Source organism: Pseudopodoces humilis, chromosome 1, assembly GCF_049639895.1.
Source record: "Pseudopodoces humilis isolate 2021_Gansu_Grassland_sample_001 chromosome 1, ASM4963989v1, whole genome shotgun sequence".
Classification (NCBI taxonomy): Eukaryota; Metazoa; Chordata; class Aves; order Passeriformes; family Paridae; genus Pseudopodoces; species Pseudopodoces humilis.
Window position 1 is genome coordinate 93,239,848 of NC_142200.1, and position 15,189 is coordinate 93,255,036.

The 15,189-nt window shown below is 37.6% G+C and overlaps 1 protein-coding gene across 1 annotated transcript in view; it reads right to left on the bottom strand.

The window, feature by feature from the left end:
* The window catches only part of DCDC2 (doublecortin domain containing 2), a 53,986-nt gene that overhangs the window by 22,051 nt on the left and 16,746 nt on the right, over positions 1-15,189 (bottom strand). The window contains exons 3-7 of the mRNA XM_005525247.3: positions 14,901-14,977; positions 14,650-14,781; positions 9,944-10,087; positions 9,052-9,106; positions 7,354-7,549 (exon numbers count right to left, since the gene is read on the bottom strand). Of these exons, the coding sequence (XP_005525304.1) occupies positions 7,354-7,549; positions 9,052-9,106; positions 9,944-10,087; positions 14,650-14,781; positions 14,901-14,977 (604 nt within the window). The remainder of the gene's footprint in view (positions 1-7,353; positions 7,550-9,051; positions 9,107-9,943; positions 10,088-14,649; positions 14,782-14,900; positions 14,978-15,189) is intronic.

The following is a 15,189-nucleotide window of genomic DNA, read 5'->3' on the forward strand; positions in this document are numbered from 1 at the left end:
TAAAAGCATCACTCTTGTACAAGGCCCATTTCCAACAAAAAGCCACTGCCTTCTTGATAGTTTTGCATGTGTGTTCATGTCTGTGACTCCTGTCATCAAAAAGCAATGGAATTGAAAATAACCTGCTATCAATATACATATAAAACTGCTGAGAATATTAAAAAATACATTTTTTTCCCTTGATACCATTGTAGCCTCAAGCTTTTAAGCAATTGCTTCCTCTCCTTCGAGAATTTTGAATTCGTAATACAATTTGATGGTATTAGAGAATGCTGACATCCGATTGCCTCAACAGAAACTGCAAAAGGTGCATCTAGAGGCTGCCCTTGTATGCAGCATTCTCCCTTACTAATAGGAAATATAGTAATGCTTGAGCAAAGGAAAAGCTCACTCATCTTTATACATTAACAACTACAAAAATAAAGGACTGAGTGTCCCTCTCCCTGTTTTGGTCTTTCATCTCATTTACTCGCCATCTTTCTAAGCATTCAATTTATTATTTGATTTAAATTACAGCTCATTAAGACCGTTCACATTTTGAAATTAAGAAAGCAGTGGTCATTCAGTCACATCTTTTTTAAATTCCATGCCTGTTCCATAACCCACCCTTCTCTTGAGTATAGCTGTGTGCTAGGGGCTAAACTGTCACAAAGCAAATGCAAAACCCTGAAATGTCTGCCCTGGTCCCATCATTCCAAACTGAGCATCACTACACTTTTACACACTCCTGCTGGGAATTAAGCAGCATGCTTTCCTGCTGATAAGTATATATTTTCCCATTTAACATTTTGTGAAATATTCACTCACTTCCTTAAAAGCAAACCCAAAGAAACTCACTGTGTGTTTGAATAAAGTGGCTTCAAGGTTTATCATCATCTGAGTTCCCCACTGGCATTAGAACACTCTGGCTACCATGATTCAGCACTGCAACAATACACACCTACAGCAAAAAGGGTTCTCATTTCTTGCTACAGATTTGTCTCCTACTATGCAAGGAATAAGCCAATGGGTCTCATAAAATCTCTGCAAATGAGAAGCTCTTTCTTCAGCAGCCTTTTCATCTGCTTTGACAGTGCAGAAATTATATGGTCTGTGTGTTAATGGCAGATAGGTTCTTAATCTTAAAAGTTATCAGCAGGAAAACACAGACAACAGTTTTAGTTCACAATCAGAGTGGCTATTCAGCAGCCCAGGTTTGTACTCTTTGGCAAGTTCATAATTTTACTGTAACCATTTCAGAGCAGGACAGCAATACCTGGAGTTCTGTGCAGCTTTCCTTATAAATAAGGGTTGGCTTTTTTCTTCCTTTTTTTTTTACCCAGTAACAAAACCAGGAAATTGAAATGACCACTAACTTCTAAGACCTCATAACAATCAAAAATAGATCTGAAAAACTGTGGAGTGGCTCAGCCCATCTCTAGTCTGTGACTTCTCTAAATCACAGCAAAAACCTCAAACTTCAGTCTATTAACTCTAGAATTATTTTTTTTATAGTTTATGTAGGGCGTTACTTTGCAAACCATGCAACCACAATTAAACTACTGTATTTGAATGGAATAGACTTTAAATGAGGGCTCTCCCCTGCAAGAATTTTCTGCTACACTTCTGAATTTGCTACTTTCCTGATCAACTTCCTACACAAACTCTTTGCAGGATGTGGCACAAACCAAAAAATTAATAGGCTGGGGGTTTTTTTGGTGGTTTGCTCTCTTTTTTCTTTTCTAAACTTCAAACCAAGCAGCTGATAATTAAATGTACCTTTGGTGTCACTTTCATAAACCCAAATTCTGCTGAACCTGATGCACTAGTCTAAGCTCTAAACCTCACATTTCCAGTGGCAATTACTGTTGCATACAATATATTCCATGTTATTAAGGCTTCTGTGAGTGCAGTGGAAGCCTGATCATAACATTTGTAGTGTGCCTCATAAGTTATAAACACCAAAGCATCAGCTCGCAATCTGGATTTGCCCTGAGAAGTGGTGAATTAAAATCTTGCACAAAGAGCATTCAGCTCTAAGAAATTCTTTAATCATCTTGATTTAAGAGGATTATGACATGGATCAGTTGTAATATAAATGGCATGCTGGTGAAATTCTCAGTGTATTAAAAAAAAATAAATTCAAAGTAAATACACAGCTAGCCCAACTAAGCTCAGTTGAAAGATTAGGTTAAGCCTTAAATACACTATATGCATAATTCTTCAGATGTTAAGACCCAGGAAACAATTACTTTCTAACAGTCTAGTGCTCAAGAGAAGATTCCACATAATGCTAAATTGGAAGGGAAAAGGACAGTAAAGAACATAGGATACATTCACTACTATAAATATTTTCTTTTTTCTATTTCCATACACCCCAAAATATGCATGTGTAAACTCACTGTGCATTTTATTGGTTTCAGATTAAAACTTATTAATCACTTATCAGTGACAGCCAAATGCAGCCAGATAAAATGCCAAAAGTCTTTTTCACTGTCAATCAGGAAAAAGTAAAATTATAATTAAAATTAAATAAAATTCCTAAGATAGTGATAAATGCTCCCCTTATTAAGTCCAAAGCCTTTGAATCTGAAAGACTCTTTTTGGAATAAAACTGCAAAGCAAATTTAGGAACTGCAATGAGCCTTCAGAATAGACAGTGCAGTTGATCAAAACTGTACTTGGGAGCCACCATTATCACTGTGTTCATGGAAATGGCTTCTAGTTTTCCATGAAGAGAAAATCTCCATTTCAGAATAAGACTCCTCACTCTAAAATGAACCTGAAAATTTCATCATTCAAGACAGCAATTACATACCTACTTCATGCATCCAATACTTCAGTGCCCAGTCTAAACTAAATTTCTAATTTCACAGTCATCTGAATAATAAACCAACCTGATTACCAGCTTTTAAGGTATTTTAATCAGCAACCCCACTAGTCACACAACCACTGCAGGGGTCCATCTCACTGAGAGACAAGGTGACAAACCAGGACAGAGCAAGGGAGATTCTCTGCTGACAGGGAGACTTTTCAGAGCACTAAAAGCACACACATTAGGAGAAGGGGAAGAGCTTGCACAGCCTGTTTTCAGGTTGGACTGGATGTTAATGCAGGTCTTCAGTGTATGAAGAAGTACTGAAAACAATAGGTGAAGCAGTGCCCCCAAAAAAGGGAACATACTCTTTGCCTGTGCTTTGGATCCCAACATACTGTCCCGGCAGCATAAATTCCTTCCAAACACAAAGGGAAGCATGATGGGTCCTCAGCAGACATGTAAGGAAAGCATAAAGACACAGCATAAGTACATGTATGCACAAAGCATGTCTCGCTGCCAGAAGAAGCCATGCCCACGTATTGGTATTCTAAAACCCAGAGGCCCAGCCTCCTTAATCCTTAAACATTAATTTCAATGAAGTTTTTCGGGTTTTTTTTTTTTTGTTAAAAACTAAACAGCTCTTTGGCTTTTAATAAGATTTGTCCAGTTTGCCTGTTGGCTTTCTTTCCTTTTAACTAAATTAAAGATTCTTGTTCCACATTTGTAGCCCAGCATTCACATTAACTTGTAATGAATGCTTAAAATGCTTAAAATGTAAAAAAACCCCAATAATCTTTGCTCTGTTGAGGTCTCAACACACTTCCATCATTTTAATACTAAGCACAATAAATTTGTCCAGGTTATGCTTAAAGGCTGCATGGCAATAAAGAGAGCAAATTATGAAATAAACTAAGCATGTGAGATAGTAAATAAAGGAAAGAAAAATTGTCTTTATGGTATCAAAATGACCAGGTAAAACAACAGTTAAAAGAATCCAAGGGAAAGCAAAAAACCTTGGGAAAAAAAAATCAGAGTTGACATTAAACTCACCAATCCCCCAGCTGTAAGAAAAATCCAGAAATTAATAGTATCACCAGAGGATTGAAATGGTGGTGTTTGGGAAAACCCTGATGAAAATGATGGTGAGGGAGGATGGGACTCCAGTGAAATAAATGAATCTTTAGCTCCTCTTCTAGAAAGGAAGCAGTTCTAGAATTAAAAATTATATCCATAATTAAGACTGAAGTGTTCAAAAGACCTCAAGGAGGTCAGGAAATAAAACATGGTCAGAACTACTCCCTGGGACCCTCTGCAAGTAGCAAACATACAGGAAAAATATGGATGAAAACCAGAGGAGTCAGAGACTGAGCAACTGTTGAGAGTGAGTCCCTCAGGAGCACGTAGAATATTGCTGGACGGAAGTGGAGCTGATGGATACCGGGGACCAGGAGTCTTATTAAATCTAGGACCTGAGCCTATCAATCAACCCCATTCAATAATCAGCAGGGTTACATATTGGGCAGGAGGAACAGAGGTTATGGGAAGAGCAGGACCAGCTTCCATACCCATGTGTTCATCTTGTGAAATATTCACCACTGTTACAACACAATGTACGGACACTCAAACGGATATATCCCAATATCCCCAGAAGCTGATCCTAATATGCTGAGACTTCTATTGAAAGAAGCCCTGATAACATTAAAAATGTTTTCAGTTGGGTGACAAGAGAAAATGAGAGGAGATGTAATAATAATAATGAAGTGTTACAAGATCCCCAAGATGACCTGTCTTCTTGGGCAAGACTCTTTCATGACACCATGCAAGGGAAATGGGCTGGGAAACCACCCCAGAGAACAAACTTGGGCCTTTGAGAGAGGCCCAAAAACTGAAGGGCAGAGACTTCCTGAGTGCCAGGTGAAGACTTTTAAAGATACCCAGCCTGAATAAAAGAAGGATCAAAACACTCCTGGAGCAAAATTAGTTTTGGAGGACTGCAGTAGCTTTAGGCACTCCCCATGCAGCTCTCAGGCAACAAGAAGAGAACACTTAGTGAAAACAGTGCAAGGGGGAAACATGAAAAACAAAAGGCTTTCACAGAAAAAACATACCTGCAACCCTTTGAGGAGAGGAAGAGAGAGGAAAGAAAAAAACCTCACTAAGTGCTGGGAGAACTTTAGGCTTTATCACCTGGTCCATTATGACCTGTCAATGGACTGATAAGGACAAGCCCCATATTTACTTACCAGTAGGACCTAGAAAACAACCTTTGAAATAAATGATTGATAGAGAAGCTCAAATTTCAGTAAACACCCCAATGGATGCTGAGAAATCAGACATAAGCTTTAAAAGAAATAGGGCCCACACACCAGAATTTAATGGACAAAGTAATTTATGTTATTCTGCCAAAGTTTGTTTATGTTTACCTGGAAAGACAATGGACCTCATACACCCTTGCAATCATGAAGCATGAAGAAAGTACTTTAGGATACAGTATATTTAAAGGAGAAGTTTGGCAATTGCCTGATGGGAATACTTGGTCATTCAGGCCCACAAAGACTCCAAGTAAGTTTTCTGAAGAGAATCAGAAAATTTATTCAACATCTAATGGTTTTAATCATGTACTGACAGGAATGGAAGTGGTATTCAGACTGTTAGCTGTCACTAAAAGCAGGTATGCTAATGCCAAAGCTACTGTTTCAGGGCTTCTGTAATTGCTTTTCCAGTCTTCCTTTTCCACATTACACACAAAGTGACAATGGATCACTCTTGACTAGAATGATTGGGACAGAAAGGAGGGTATCAAAGGAATTTTTCATATTATGAAAATTTATGAAATTGTTAACTTTATTATCGCCCAAGCAAACAGGATGGTGGGATGTGCTGATGGTTTGTTGAAAAGCTACTTTACACCTCACACATCTGGATGGGATAAGTTTACCCTCTGTATTATATCAGATGGATAAATGACAAGGACCACGGTATAATGTGGACTTCCTCAATGCTGGCTTTCTGTCAATTGTCTCTTTGAGAATGAGGGTTGGCTGGGCAGGAGGATACTCACAGAGCAGCACAGCTCAGAGCTCCTACGGCCTGCCTGGCCTGTGCTTCAGGTCACTCCATCTTGAGGTGTGACCGGAACAGAATGCACAAAAGACAGCAGTTTTGCAGAAGGTGACCATTTGGAGTCACTGTAGTACCTTTTATTTTAACTACTTCACTACAAGCTACCAAAGTTCTGACCACAGTGGAGCTCCCACACTCCACTGAGTGAGTGAGTCAGGAGTGAAAAGACTAATTTCTCAAGAGTTAGAATCATAGAATAGTTAAGGCTGGAAAAGACCTTTAAGATCATCAAGTCTGTCAACCCAGCACCACCACCATGTTCACCATTAAACCTTTCCAAGAGTGCCATATCCATACTTTCTTGAATATTTCCAGGGACTTAATTCCACCACCTCCCTGGACAGCACGTTCAATGATTTACAACCCATTCTGTGAAGAAATTTTTCCTAATATCCAATCTATGCCTCCCCTGGTGAAAATTGAGGCCATTTCCTTTCGTCCTGTTACTTCTTACCTGGGAGAAGAGATTGAACTGCACCTGGCAGCACAACTCCATGGCCCATTCTCACTTTTACTAACAAGTCTTCATATATGGAGGAAAAATAGAGGATCACAGAACGAACCAAGAGCTTCTCCAAAAATACACTTGAGCTCAAACTAGACAATATGCTGCCTTGAACATCTTCTCCTAGGTACACAAGGCTAACAAAGCATGGGAAAGCTGAAGTGAGAAGCAATCAGTCACTTCTTCAATAAACTTAGTGGCTTCCAACCAATTCTGTCAGCAGGTGGAGCAGCAACAGCACTACATACAGAAACATAAATATTTCCCTATATATGTCTATCTATCAAATAAGGCTATACGTATATTCTATCTTTTTTTAAAAATAGGGGGAAATCACACTATAAGATAAGAAAAATAGTTTTGCAAAGAGGATGTTTATGCCTAAATTTGCAAACTGCTGCCACTGCTGTGACAGCACAGAGAAGGGCAAATTCTGAAAGGGCCTCCAGCAGCTCTGCTGTAGGATTAGCCTCAACAGCTACCATCTAACTGGAGTTTTTGCTTGTGTTCTTCCCCCAGGGTCTAGTAGTTTTGTTACACAGAGCCAGGCAGGTAATCAGGGATCCTTAGGGACAGCAAGGGGTCCTTTGAGAGCACCAACTCCTTTTCTTCACCTTATTGCAGGGCAGAAGAGGGGGAAAATGGCAAAAATATATTTTTTATTTTCCTTTACCAAAAGTATAAAGATAGAACCATATGAGCTTAACTTCCAAGGTATACTAAAAATATACACTGCATCTTGTGTTCTGTAAATGAAGCCAGGAATGTAGTGGATATGCACAAATACATTTCCTAAGCAGAAAGAACTTTGGCAATTCCAGTTAGCCAGAGTAAATGGACAATTCAAGAACTATTCAAGTATGTTATTCTACTGTTTCACTTGTTTAATGAAAAGCCACTATGCTACAATAGTGTTTATCTCACTGACCATTATCTTGAAGGACTCCTGTGGAAGCTTTTACTGTCTGTTTTACTTTTGTAGAGTGGTTAGAAAAGTGTTGCCTGGACACAGAATTCTCTTGATTCTGGCTTTTTTTGTCTTTCCTTTTGGGAAGCTGAGGTGAGGAACTGTTTTCTCCCCAGTCACTGGATCCAATGGTAGATTTAGATTGCCCATCATTTCCCTGAAAAGAAGAGGATGTATTTATCAATGATGTAAATTAACCAGCTTATTTTTAAAATTTCATTAAGAACTGGTATCAGGTGTTAAAGAAGCGTAATAATTTCCAATCAGTACATTTAAGTAATATCTTAAATTATCCAGAACTATCTTATCAACTTACTATATGATCTGACCAATTAAATTCTCAACAGCTTCCAGGAGAAAAATCACATCCTTATTATAAGAAAATAATGTTTCATTTAATGAAAAGAATGGCTAGATGAGTCTATGCATGCATGCATATTACATGCAGCTATCTCATTCATATGTGTGGACAGTCACAAGACATAACACATGACTTGTTAATATGACATAATATGACTTGTTAATAAATCACTGTCTGTGTAAATGAGACCTGGGCACTATTCTAAGTGCCAAGAGAAGCTGGAGGAGAATGACAGTGTTCATGGGGCAGTAACACATTCAATAGAATAGAACAGAAACTTGTATATTTTATTAGTGGCTCCAGAGACTTGTTTGTTTGTTTTGTTTTGTAAACACAAAATGGACATGATCATGGTAAATGGACATGATCAGCTACCACAATTATAATGACAGACTGTGAGTCTGATTTCCTGATGTCTTGTACTTGTACAGTAACCTGCATGTGTGAAGAACTGGTGAAAACAGATACTTATATTCTGTTTTGGCACTAAAATTAAATCCACAGAGGACTCTTGTAGCAAGGTGGGGTTAGGTTCTTCTCCCAGTCAAAAAGCAACAGGACAAGAGGAAAGGGCCTCAAGCTACGCCAGGGCAGTTCAGGTTGGACATGAGGAAGAATTCCTTCACTGAAACAGTGATTAAGCATTGGAACATAGGCTGCCCAGGGAAGTGGTGGAGTCACCATTCCTGGAAGTGTTTAAGAAACAAATGGATGTAGCATTTTGTGCTATGCTTTATTTGACACGGTGGTGATAGGTCAGAGATTGAACTCAATGACCTTGGCGGTCTTTTCCAACCTTAATGGTTCCATGACTCATTTTGTACACATAAAAATAGCTATACAGGACACAAACCAGTGAAGGATCAAGCTCTGTATAAAGTGGTTACCTCGAATAAAACATATCAGATTGCAAACTGGCTTAGGGCCTTTTTCAGACTCAGCGTTCAGAAACACAATTTTCTGCAAAATGTTTGGTAAAAAGTTCTGTCTTTTTTCTTTAGGTATATAATTTGAAAAAATAAATAAATACACAAATATATGTGATCAGGTTTATAGGAAAGACCTCAAGCCAGCTGATCTTTGCTATGGAAGCTTTTATAAAAAACAAAGCAGCCCTTTTCACAACAACATTTTCTCAGATTTCTTCTGTCTAATTGACACTGCAAATAGCTACAGATTCATCAAGCTCTAATAAGCATGCCACCAGGTGGCTGTGGATTTTCTTCTCTTCAGAGAGCCCAAAGGACAGGGACTTTCCATCTGCCAGAATTTAGCTGAATTAGAAATTTGATACTTACACTGCCTTTAGATTTTCGAGATCCCACAATCGGAGGTAGTACAGAGGTTTTGGAACTGCAGAAATAAGCCAAATCTTAGAATTGTGTACACTGGCACTGGCACAGACACTACATATCTATAATCAAGTCAGATAACACCAAGGTGGCTACAGGAACAGAGGTAATTGTTTTTTTCAGTGTGTTTTCACTAAGTATCACTCATTCTGTGTACTAGACTATGCTTAAGTGCATAATCATTAACTTACTCAAGCAAATGCATGACCCCACAATGCATATTTTATATTCCAAAAATATTGCAGAGCAGTATCCAGTGAATTACTATGTGAGTGCTCCTTACAATTTCCATTTCTTTCCATTTATTTAAATGAAATGGTTCCAAACTTTCATGTTTTCCAAAGGTTCAAAAAGCAAAAGTTTCTCCTCACAGACACCCAGTTTAGGACTCTATTATGTGATTGTTCTAGCCCACAAAAAATAGACCCAAACATAAAACAATCTTAAAGGAGTACATGTTTCACAAGACATTACTAAGCAAGAGTAGACCTAAACTGATGTAGCTGCACATAATCTCATTCAACTGTAGACATTTGTATCACAAGGGAAAAAAAAAACCAAAACAGGATTACTTTGACTTAGATTAATTCTTCTCTGATGCTAATTTTGTGATACATTATCAAGGGAATGCTTACAACATGAACTGGTCTTCTATATTTCCATTTTTGCTTTTCTTATTTTTATCTCAACTTTCTCAGAAGCTGCCAAAGAAGTTTAGCATCCATACGAACCCATGCATCATTCTTGGACTAATAATTTTGTACATTACTAGTGGCACTTTGTAAGCAAATTGATACACACAAACACAGGAGAAGTATCACACACCTCTAGAACTTACCCCTGTGGCCTTCTTGTTGTAGATTTGGACAGCAGATCACCATAAGGCAATTTCTTAAACTTTTCTCTACCCACTGCAACATAAATTTGCCCATTCTCCAAGTCTGACCCATTTTGAACAAGTTTTCCATCTACAGTGTACAGTCTGAAAAATACAAAAAAGGCCTATTTTAATAAACCTTAACATTGTTAGCGCATTAAGAGCACTGAAAGCTATGTTAATCTAAACTTACTAAATATATGTTGAATTTCCAGATATGAAACCAAATAAAGTACAGTGGACACCATACAATGATCAGTAACTACATTTTTTAAAAAAACCCAACCAACCAACCAACCTAAAATCCAAGAAAAAGAATAAAACAAACAAACCACCAAGGAAAAACAGCAAAATAACTACTTAAGTCACAGTTTATATAAAACTAAGTATGAAGTGCTATAATGGATTAAATACTCTCATAATTTCTAGAAAGAAATAGATGACTTTATACTTCTAAGGTCTTTAATACCTTTTACCTGTTACCTTGGAAGGAATCTATTCCATGAGTTCCTGACCCCCCTCTCCTACCAAGTTCCACCTTCTATCTTTGCTCAGGGAACTATGCAGTATCCTGGTAAGAACAGGGCATTCATGACTGAAAGTCCTGTCCACCTAACACATACCATGCCAATAATATTGCATTTATACTGTTATATTGTGCAGATCAGAATGTTGGAACCTGGTGGGAATAACAGGAAATACAGTACTACATTAAAACAAGAAGCCATGCATCTCGGGCACCTACCAATAATGACTATGCCTATTACACCAGGTGTATTTTTACCATAATAACTTCTTTTTGAGAAGAAAGAGATGCATCAGGGACTGGTTGGGGGAATTTACTTCCTTGTCAAGTTTGTAATTTTATTCTAGGATGGTCAAAACAGTAAGAAGTAACATTCAATAATAAATTGGCTCTTTCCTACAAAGCAGAGATCAAAACTCAACAATATTTATATTTAATTTAAAAGTCAACAATAACAAGTTTCATTTAAGTCTTAAATAAAGGAATGTTGAATGGGTATCTTAACTGCCTTTCTAGAAGGCCTTCTACAGGAGCTATACAATGTACAAATTTATTGTCACAAATTTCAACCCAACACAAGGATACATAAAAAAATACACACAACCATACTGATGCTTGACTTCTCAAGGCATCAGTTCAATGAACATTTGGGGAACAATATCAAGAGGCTACCTTGAGTACACACTTGACTTATAATGTGCATAAATTTTCAGTTTAATAGAGAAAGAGCTTTTAAAATTGATATATATGGTGGCATAACCTTGAACAAACACAGAAGAAAATCATGCCCTTTACTGAACCAGGGATCGCAGAATACGTAAGGCTGAACAAGATCTCTGGGGACCACTTAGTCCAATCATGCCTTGCAGAGCGAGAGCAACTACAGTAGGTTGTTCAAGACTGTCTCTAGGTATGTTTTAAACACCTGCAAAGATGGAGACTCCACTGCCTCTCTGGGCAACATGTTCCACTTATATGATGACCATTACTTTTTTATTATGTTCAAGTGAAATTGCCTGTATTTCCCCCTTTCACTGTGCACCACTGCAAAGAGCCTGGCTCTGTCTTCTTCACTCATTTCCACCAGGTATATACACACATTTAAAAGATCCCCCTGAGCCTTCTCTTCCTCAGGCTGAAGAATCCCAGCTCTCCTCACACCACAAGTATCTTCAAGCCTTTCCTCTCTGCAGCCCTTTGTTCCAGCATGTCCACATCTTTCTTGTATTACCCTTGTGAAAGTACCTTGATTTTCTGTGTCTCCTGCCACATGGGAACATGTTTCTACGTGCAAAGGCTGAAAATTTTGAAAGGTGAAATTGCAGCTATTTTAAATCTAGATCACATTGCTGCTTCCTTGAGAAGAGGTATGCTAACTGGAGCACCTCATTTGTATTACTCATATTTATTTCATAGTGCAAACATTCCATAGGCATGCCAGCAATTCAAAGAGCAATTTATGTTTCACTACCACAGAGTCAACATCAGTTACACACAAATAATGAAAATAAAACAAGCTATCGGAAAATCAGCAGGAAGCCTATTTCTGAATTAATCTCACTGTGTTCTGCTAGATTGCACTTTGCTTTGGGAACTCAGGGGAAAAAACAGCAAATGAAGTGTGCCACAGCTTAAGAATTATTTATATATTTGTATGGGGCTGCAGATATAGAGGGGTACATTCAAAATAACTGGGTGGCTTTTTTTTCCTGATCTTTTGTTTCGCTTGTGCTTTAATGTTATATTTAAAGCACAGAAGTTGTTTGTTTAATACAACTCAAAAAAATGTTACAGATTACCCAGCAATCTTTAACTGTATTTTTCATCCTGAAAATAATAATCACAAGAGCAAAATCAAACATAATCAGTTGCTGAAGATGGAAGTGAAATCAAAACACATTTTTTAAAAATGGATATTCAAATAACTAAATTGATTTAACAAGCATACACAAATTTTGTGACACTAATTTCTGAAGCTACGTTTTTACAATTTCTGAATTTTGAAGCCACAATTTTCACCCACCCACTTTGCCACAACCATTCACAGACCAGCTGGGTTCTCTCTGGCTTGTATAATGTAACAAAAATATCCTCATAGTCACTTCTTACGAGGATGACCTAGGTTTGCCTTGTGAGATGTCAATGGATTTCCATTTTCCCTCCTGTATCCAAGCTAAAAAGTGACAGCAAAAAGAAAGCAAGCATACAGGCTGACAAAGGGAGACAGCAAAGACACAATTTCTGGGAAATCCCAAATTTCCACGTGCTAATGCACCAGGTACCTGCCCATCCTGCTGCAGCCCATCCCCACCAACAACCTGGCAAGCAGAAAAGCTGCTTTCCTATCATCTCCCCTCTCATATTTCTTGCTTGCATCCCTATTCTGATCAGGGTGATCGATCATTTCTTTTTTAAAAGCCCCATGTGAAGCTGTATGACTTGGTAGCTTTTTAAGTCTTTTAATAACATGGAAAAGAAAAAGCTGCCATGTACATAATTCAGGTTCATGTAAGTCCACTTATGCTTCTTTAATGAGAAATTTTGTCTTCCCAGAGTCAGTGGTTTTAACAAATCTCCGCTAATGCTAACATAGTTTCAGTAAAACTCAGCAAGTAATGTCTAACTTATTAGAGAACTACGATTACTTTACTAATATGTATTTCTAAAATTTTAAGGAAAAGAAAATTAAAGTGAAAAAGAAATTAAAATGGAGTTAATAGAAAACCAGCAAGGGAAGAACATTAAATAATTAAAAATGTCATGTACATTATCTTATTTTTGAAGGATTAAAGATGAGCACTGAAAGGAATGTCTCTAAAGGAATCTTAGTTATATATTGAATGCTTTCATGTACAACATTCAGTTTCACCAGAGTGACACCAAGTAATGAGAATAAAATGTGAAAGATTTTTAAATTGCTAAACAACCTGAGAGCAGAAAGAATTGGTATGTTGTAAATGTCTCTTCTCACTTTGTTCACTTTTGAATTACACTAGCTGAGAAACGGATCCAGAAACCTTCAACACATACAGGTTTACTTTACTGCAAGTGAAAGTCCTAAGTAGCCAGCTAATAGGAGCAAAAAAGTGCAGGGCTGAGAGGAAAAATTTGAGAGCTAATATTCAACAGCATTACCTTAATCTTTTCTCACCCATATCAAACAGGAAAACAAGCAGAAGAACTAAAAGACTGCCTTATCTTCACTGTTTTGAGAAAGATTTTGCAAACTTAGCCTCAGACATTGCATAGGCTCTGAAGAATGATTTTCCACAAAAGGTCCTGTCCCATCTGATGAAGAGATTTCTGTAATGTGCTCTGCATGGGGCAACACTGGAATGTCAGTAATTTGTTTGCACACCTTGACAGCCCACTTACATGGCAGTGTTTCTCACAGACATCACATCTATGATTTTGCTCTAAAACTTGCAACAACTACCAAATGCCATTTTAGGTAACTTATTTCACACTGTAAAAACCTTAAGGGACTGAAACCTACCTATCCAATAGGTCACCTCCCACTCCTTGGATACCACAACTCAGACCAGGTGAGATACTGGAACAGGCAAACCCCAACACCAACTTTTGCCTTGGCTTTTAATAAGCTTTTATTAAGAGGCTGAGAGCTGAATATGAAGCACATCCTAGTCTTGGCCCAGGTATACAAACCCCAAAGAATCTATTATATTTTCCTTGAAATTGCTTGCCCCAATGAATTTAAAGAACTATCAAAATTAAAAGGTAACACAAATCATATGTATCTCACATTCCAAACATCTTCACCAACTTCACCATGCTCATTTATTTTAGCATGACATGTAACTTAATTATTTGTACTAAGTGTATTGCATTAGTATTGTATTATTACAGGCCTGCTAACTAAATAGTTAATTCATTAATATTAATTTAAAATTAACAGCTTAAGCAAATTGCAGTTAATCTTTTTTTCAATAGCAGTTGAAATGAAACCTGAAGGTTACTTGGAGTCAACATGTTTCCATTTTGTTGCCTTTTGACATATTTTAATTTTCTTACAGTGAAACTTCCCATGAAATAGGAATTATCCAATATATCTAACTATGGAGTTTTAGAAATATATCTAGGCATATAAAATGCATCTTGCAAATATTTGGCTTCCTTATACCTGTGAACAGCTCCACTTCTGAGGGTAACTTTTCCAGTAACCATTTCAAGAATATGATCCCAGTGATTCAGTGTTTTCCTGGGAATGAGGAGGCGCACTGCAGGGCTAATAAGGTCTCCATTAGCAATCAGGCTGAAATAAAGCAAAGTAAAATAACTTGGAGGAGCATTTTAAATGAAGCTCACCTGAAGTGAACACACTGCCACAATTACCCCTGAAATGGCAATCTGCTAAGTGAAAATCCTACTCACAAAATAGTGTAGGGCTCCTGGAGAGGCTTTCGAAACCGTGCTGATGCGGTGATTCTACTGTGAGTGACTGGCTTGACCTGCAATAACAAAATAAGAATTAGAAATTACAGTCTTCACAGACAGAAAAACTGACTGTGAAACCCACCATTATGTCTTTAAAGCATGCACTTTATTCCATTCCAGCTTTACCTTCTACATAGCACACATAATTACTTGCTGCAGGTTTATGTGTGTGATGAATAACAACCACAGCACAGCATACCACCATGTGCATCAGGGAACAATACAT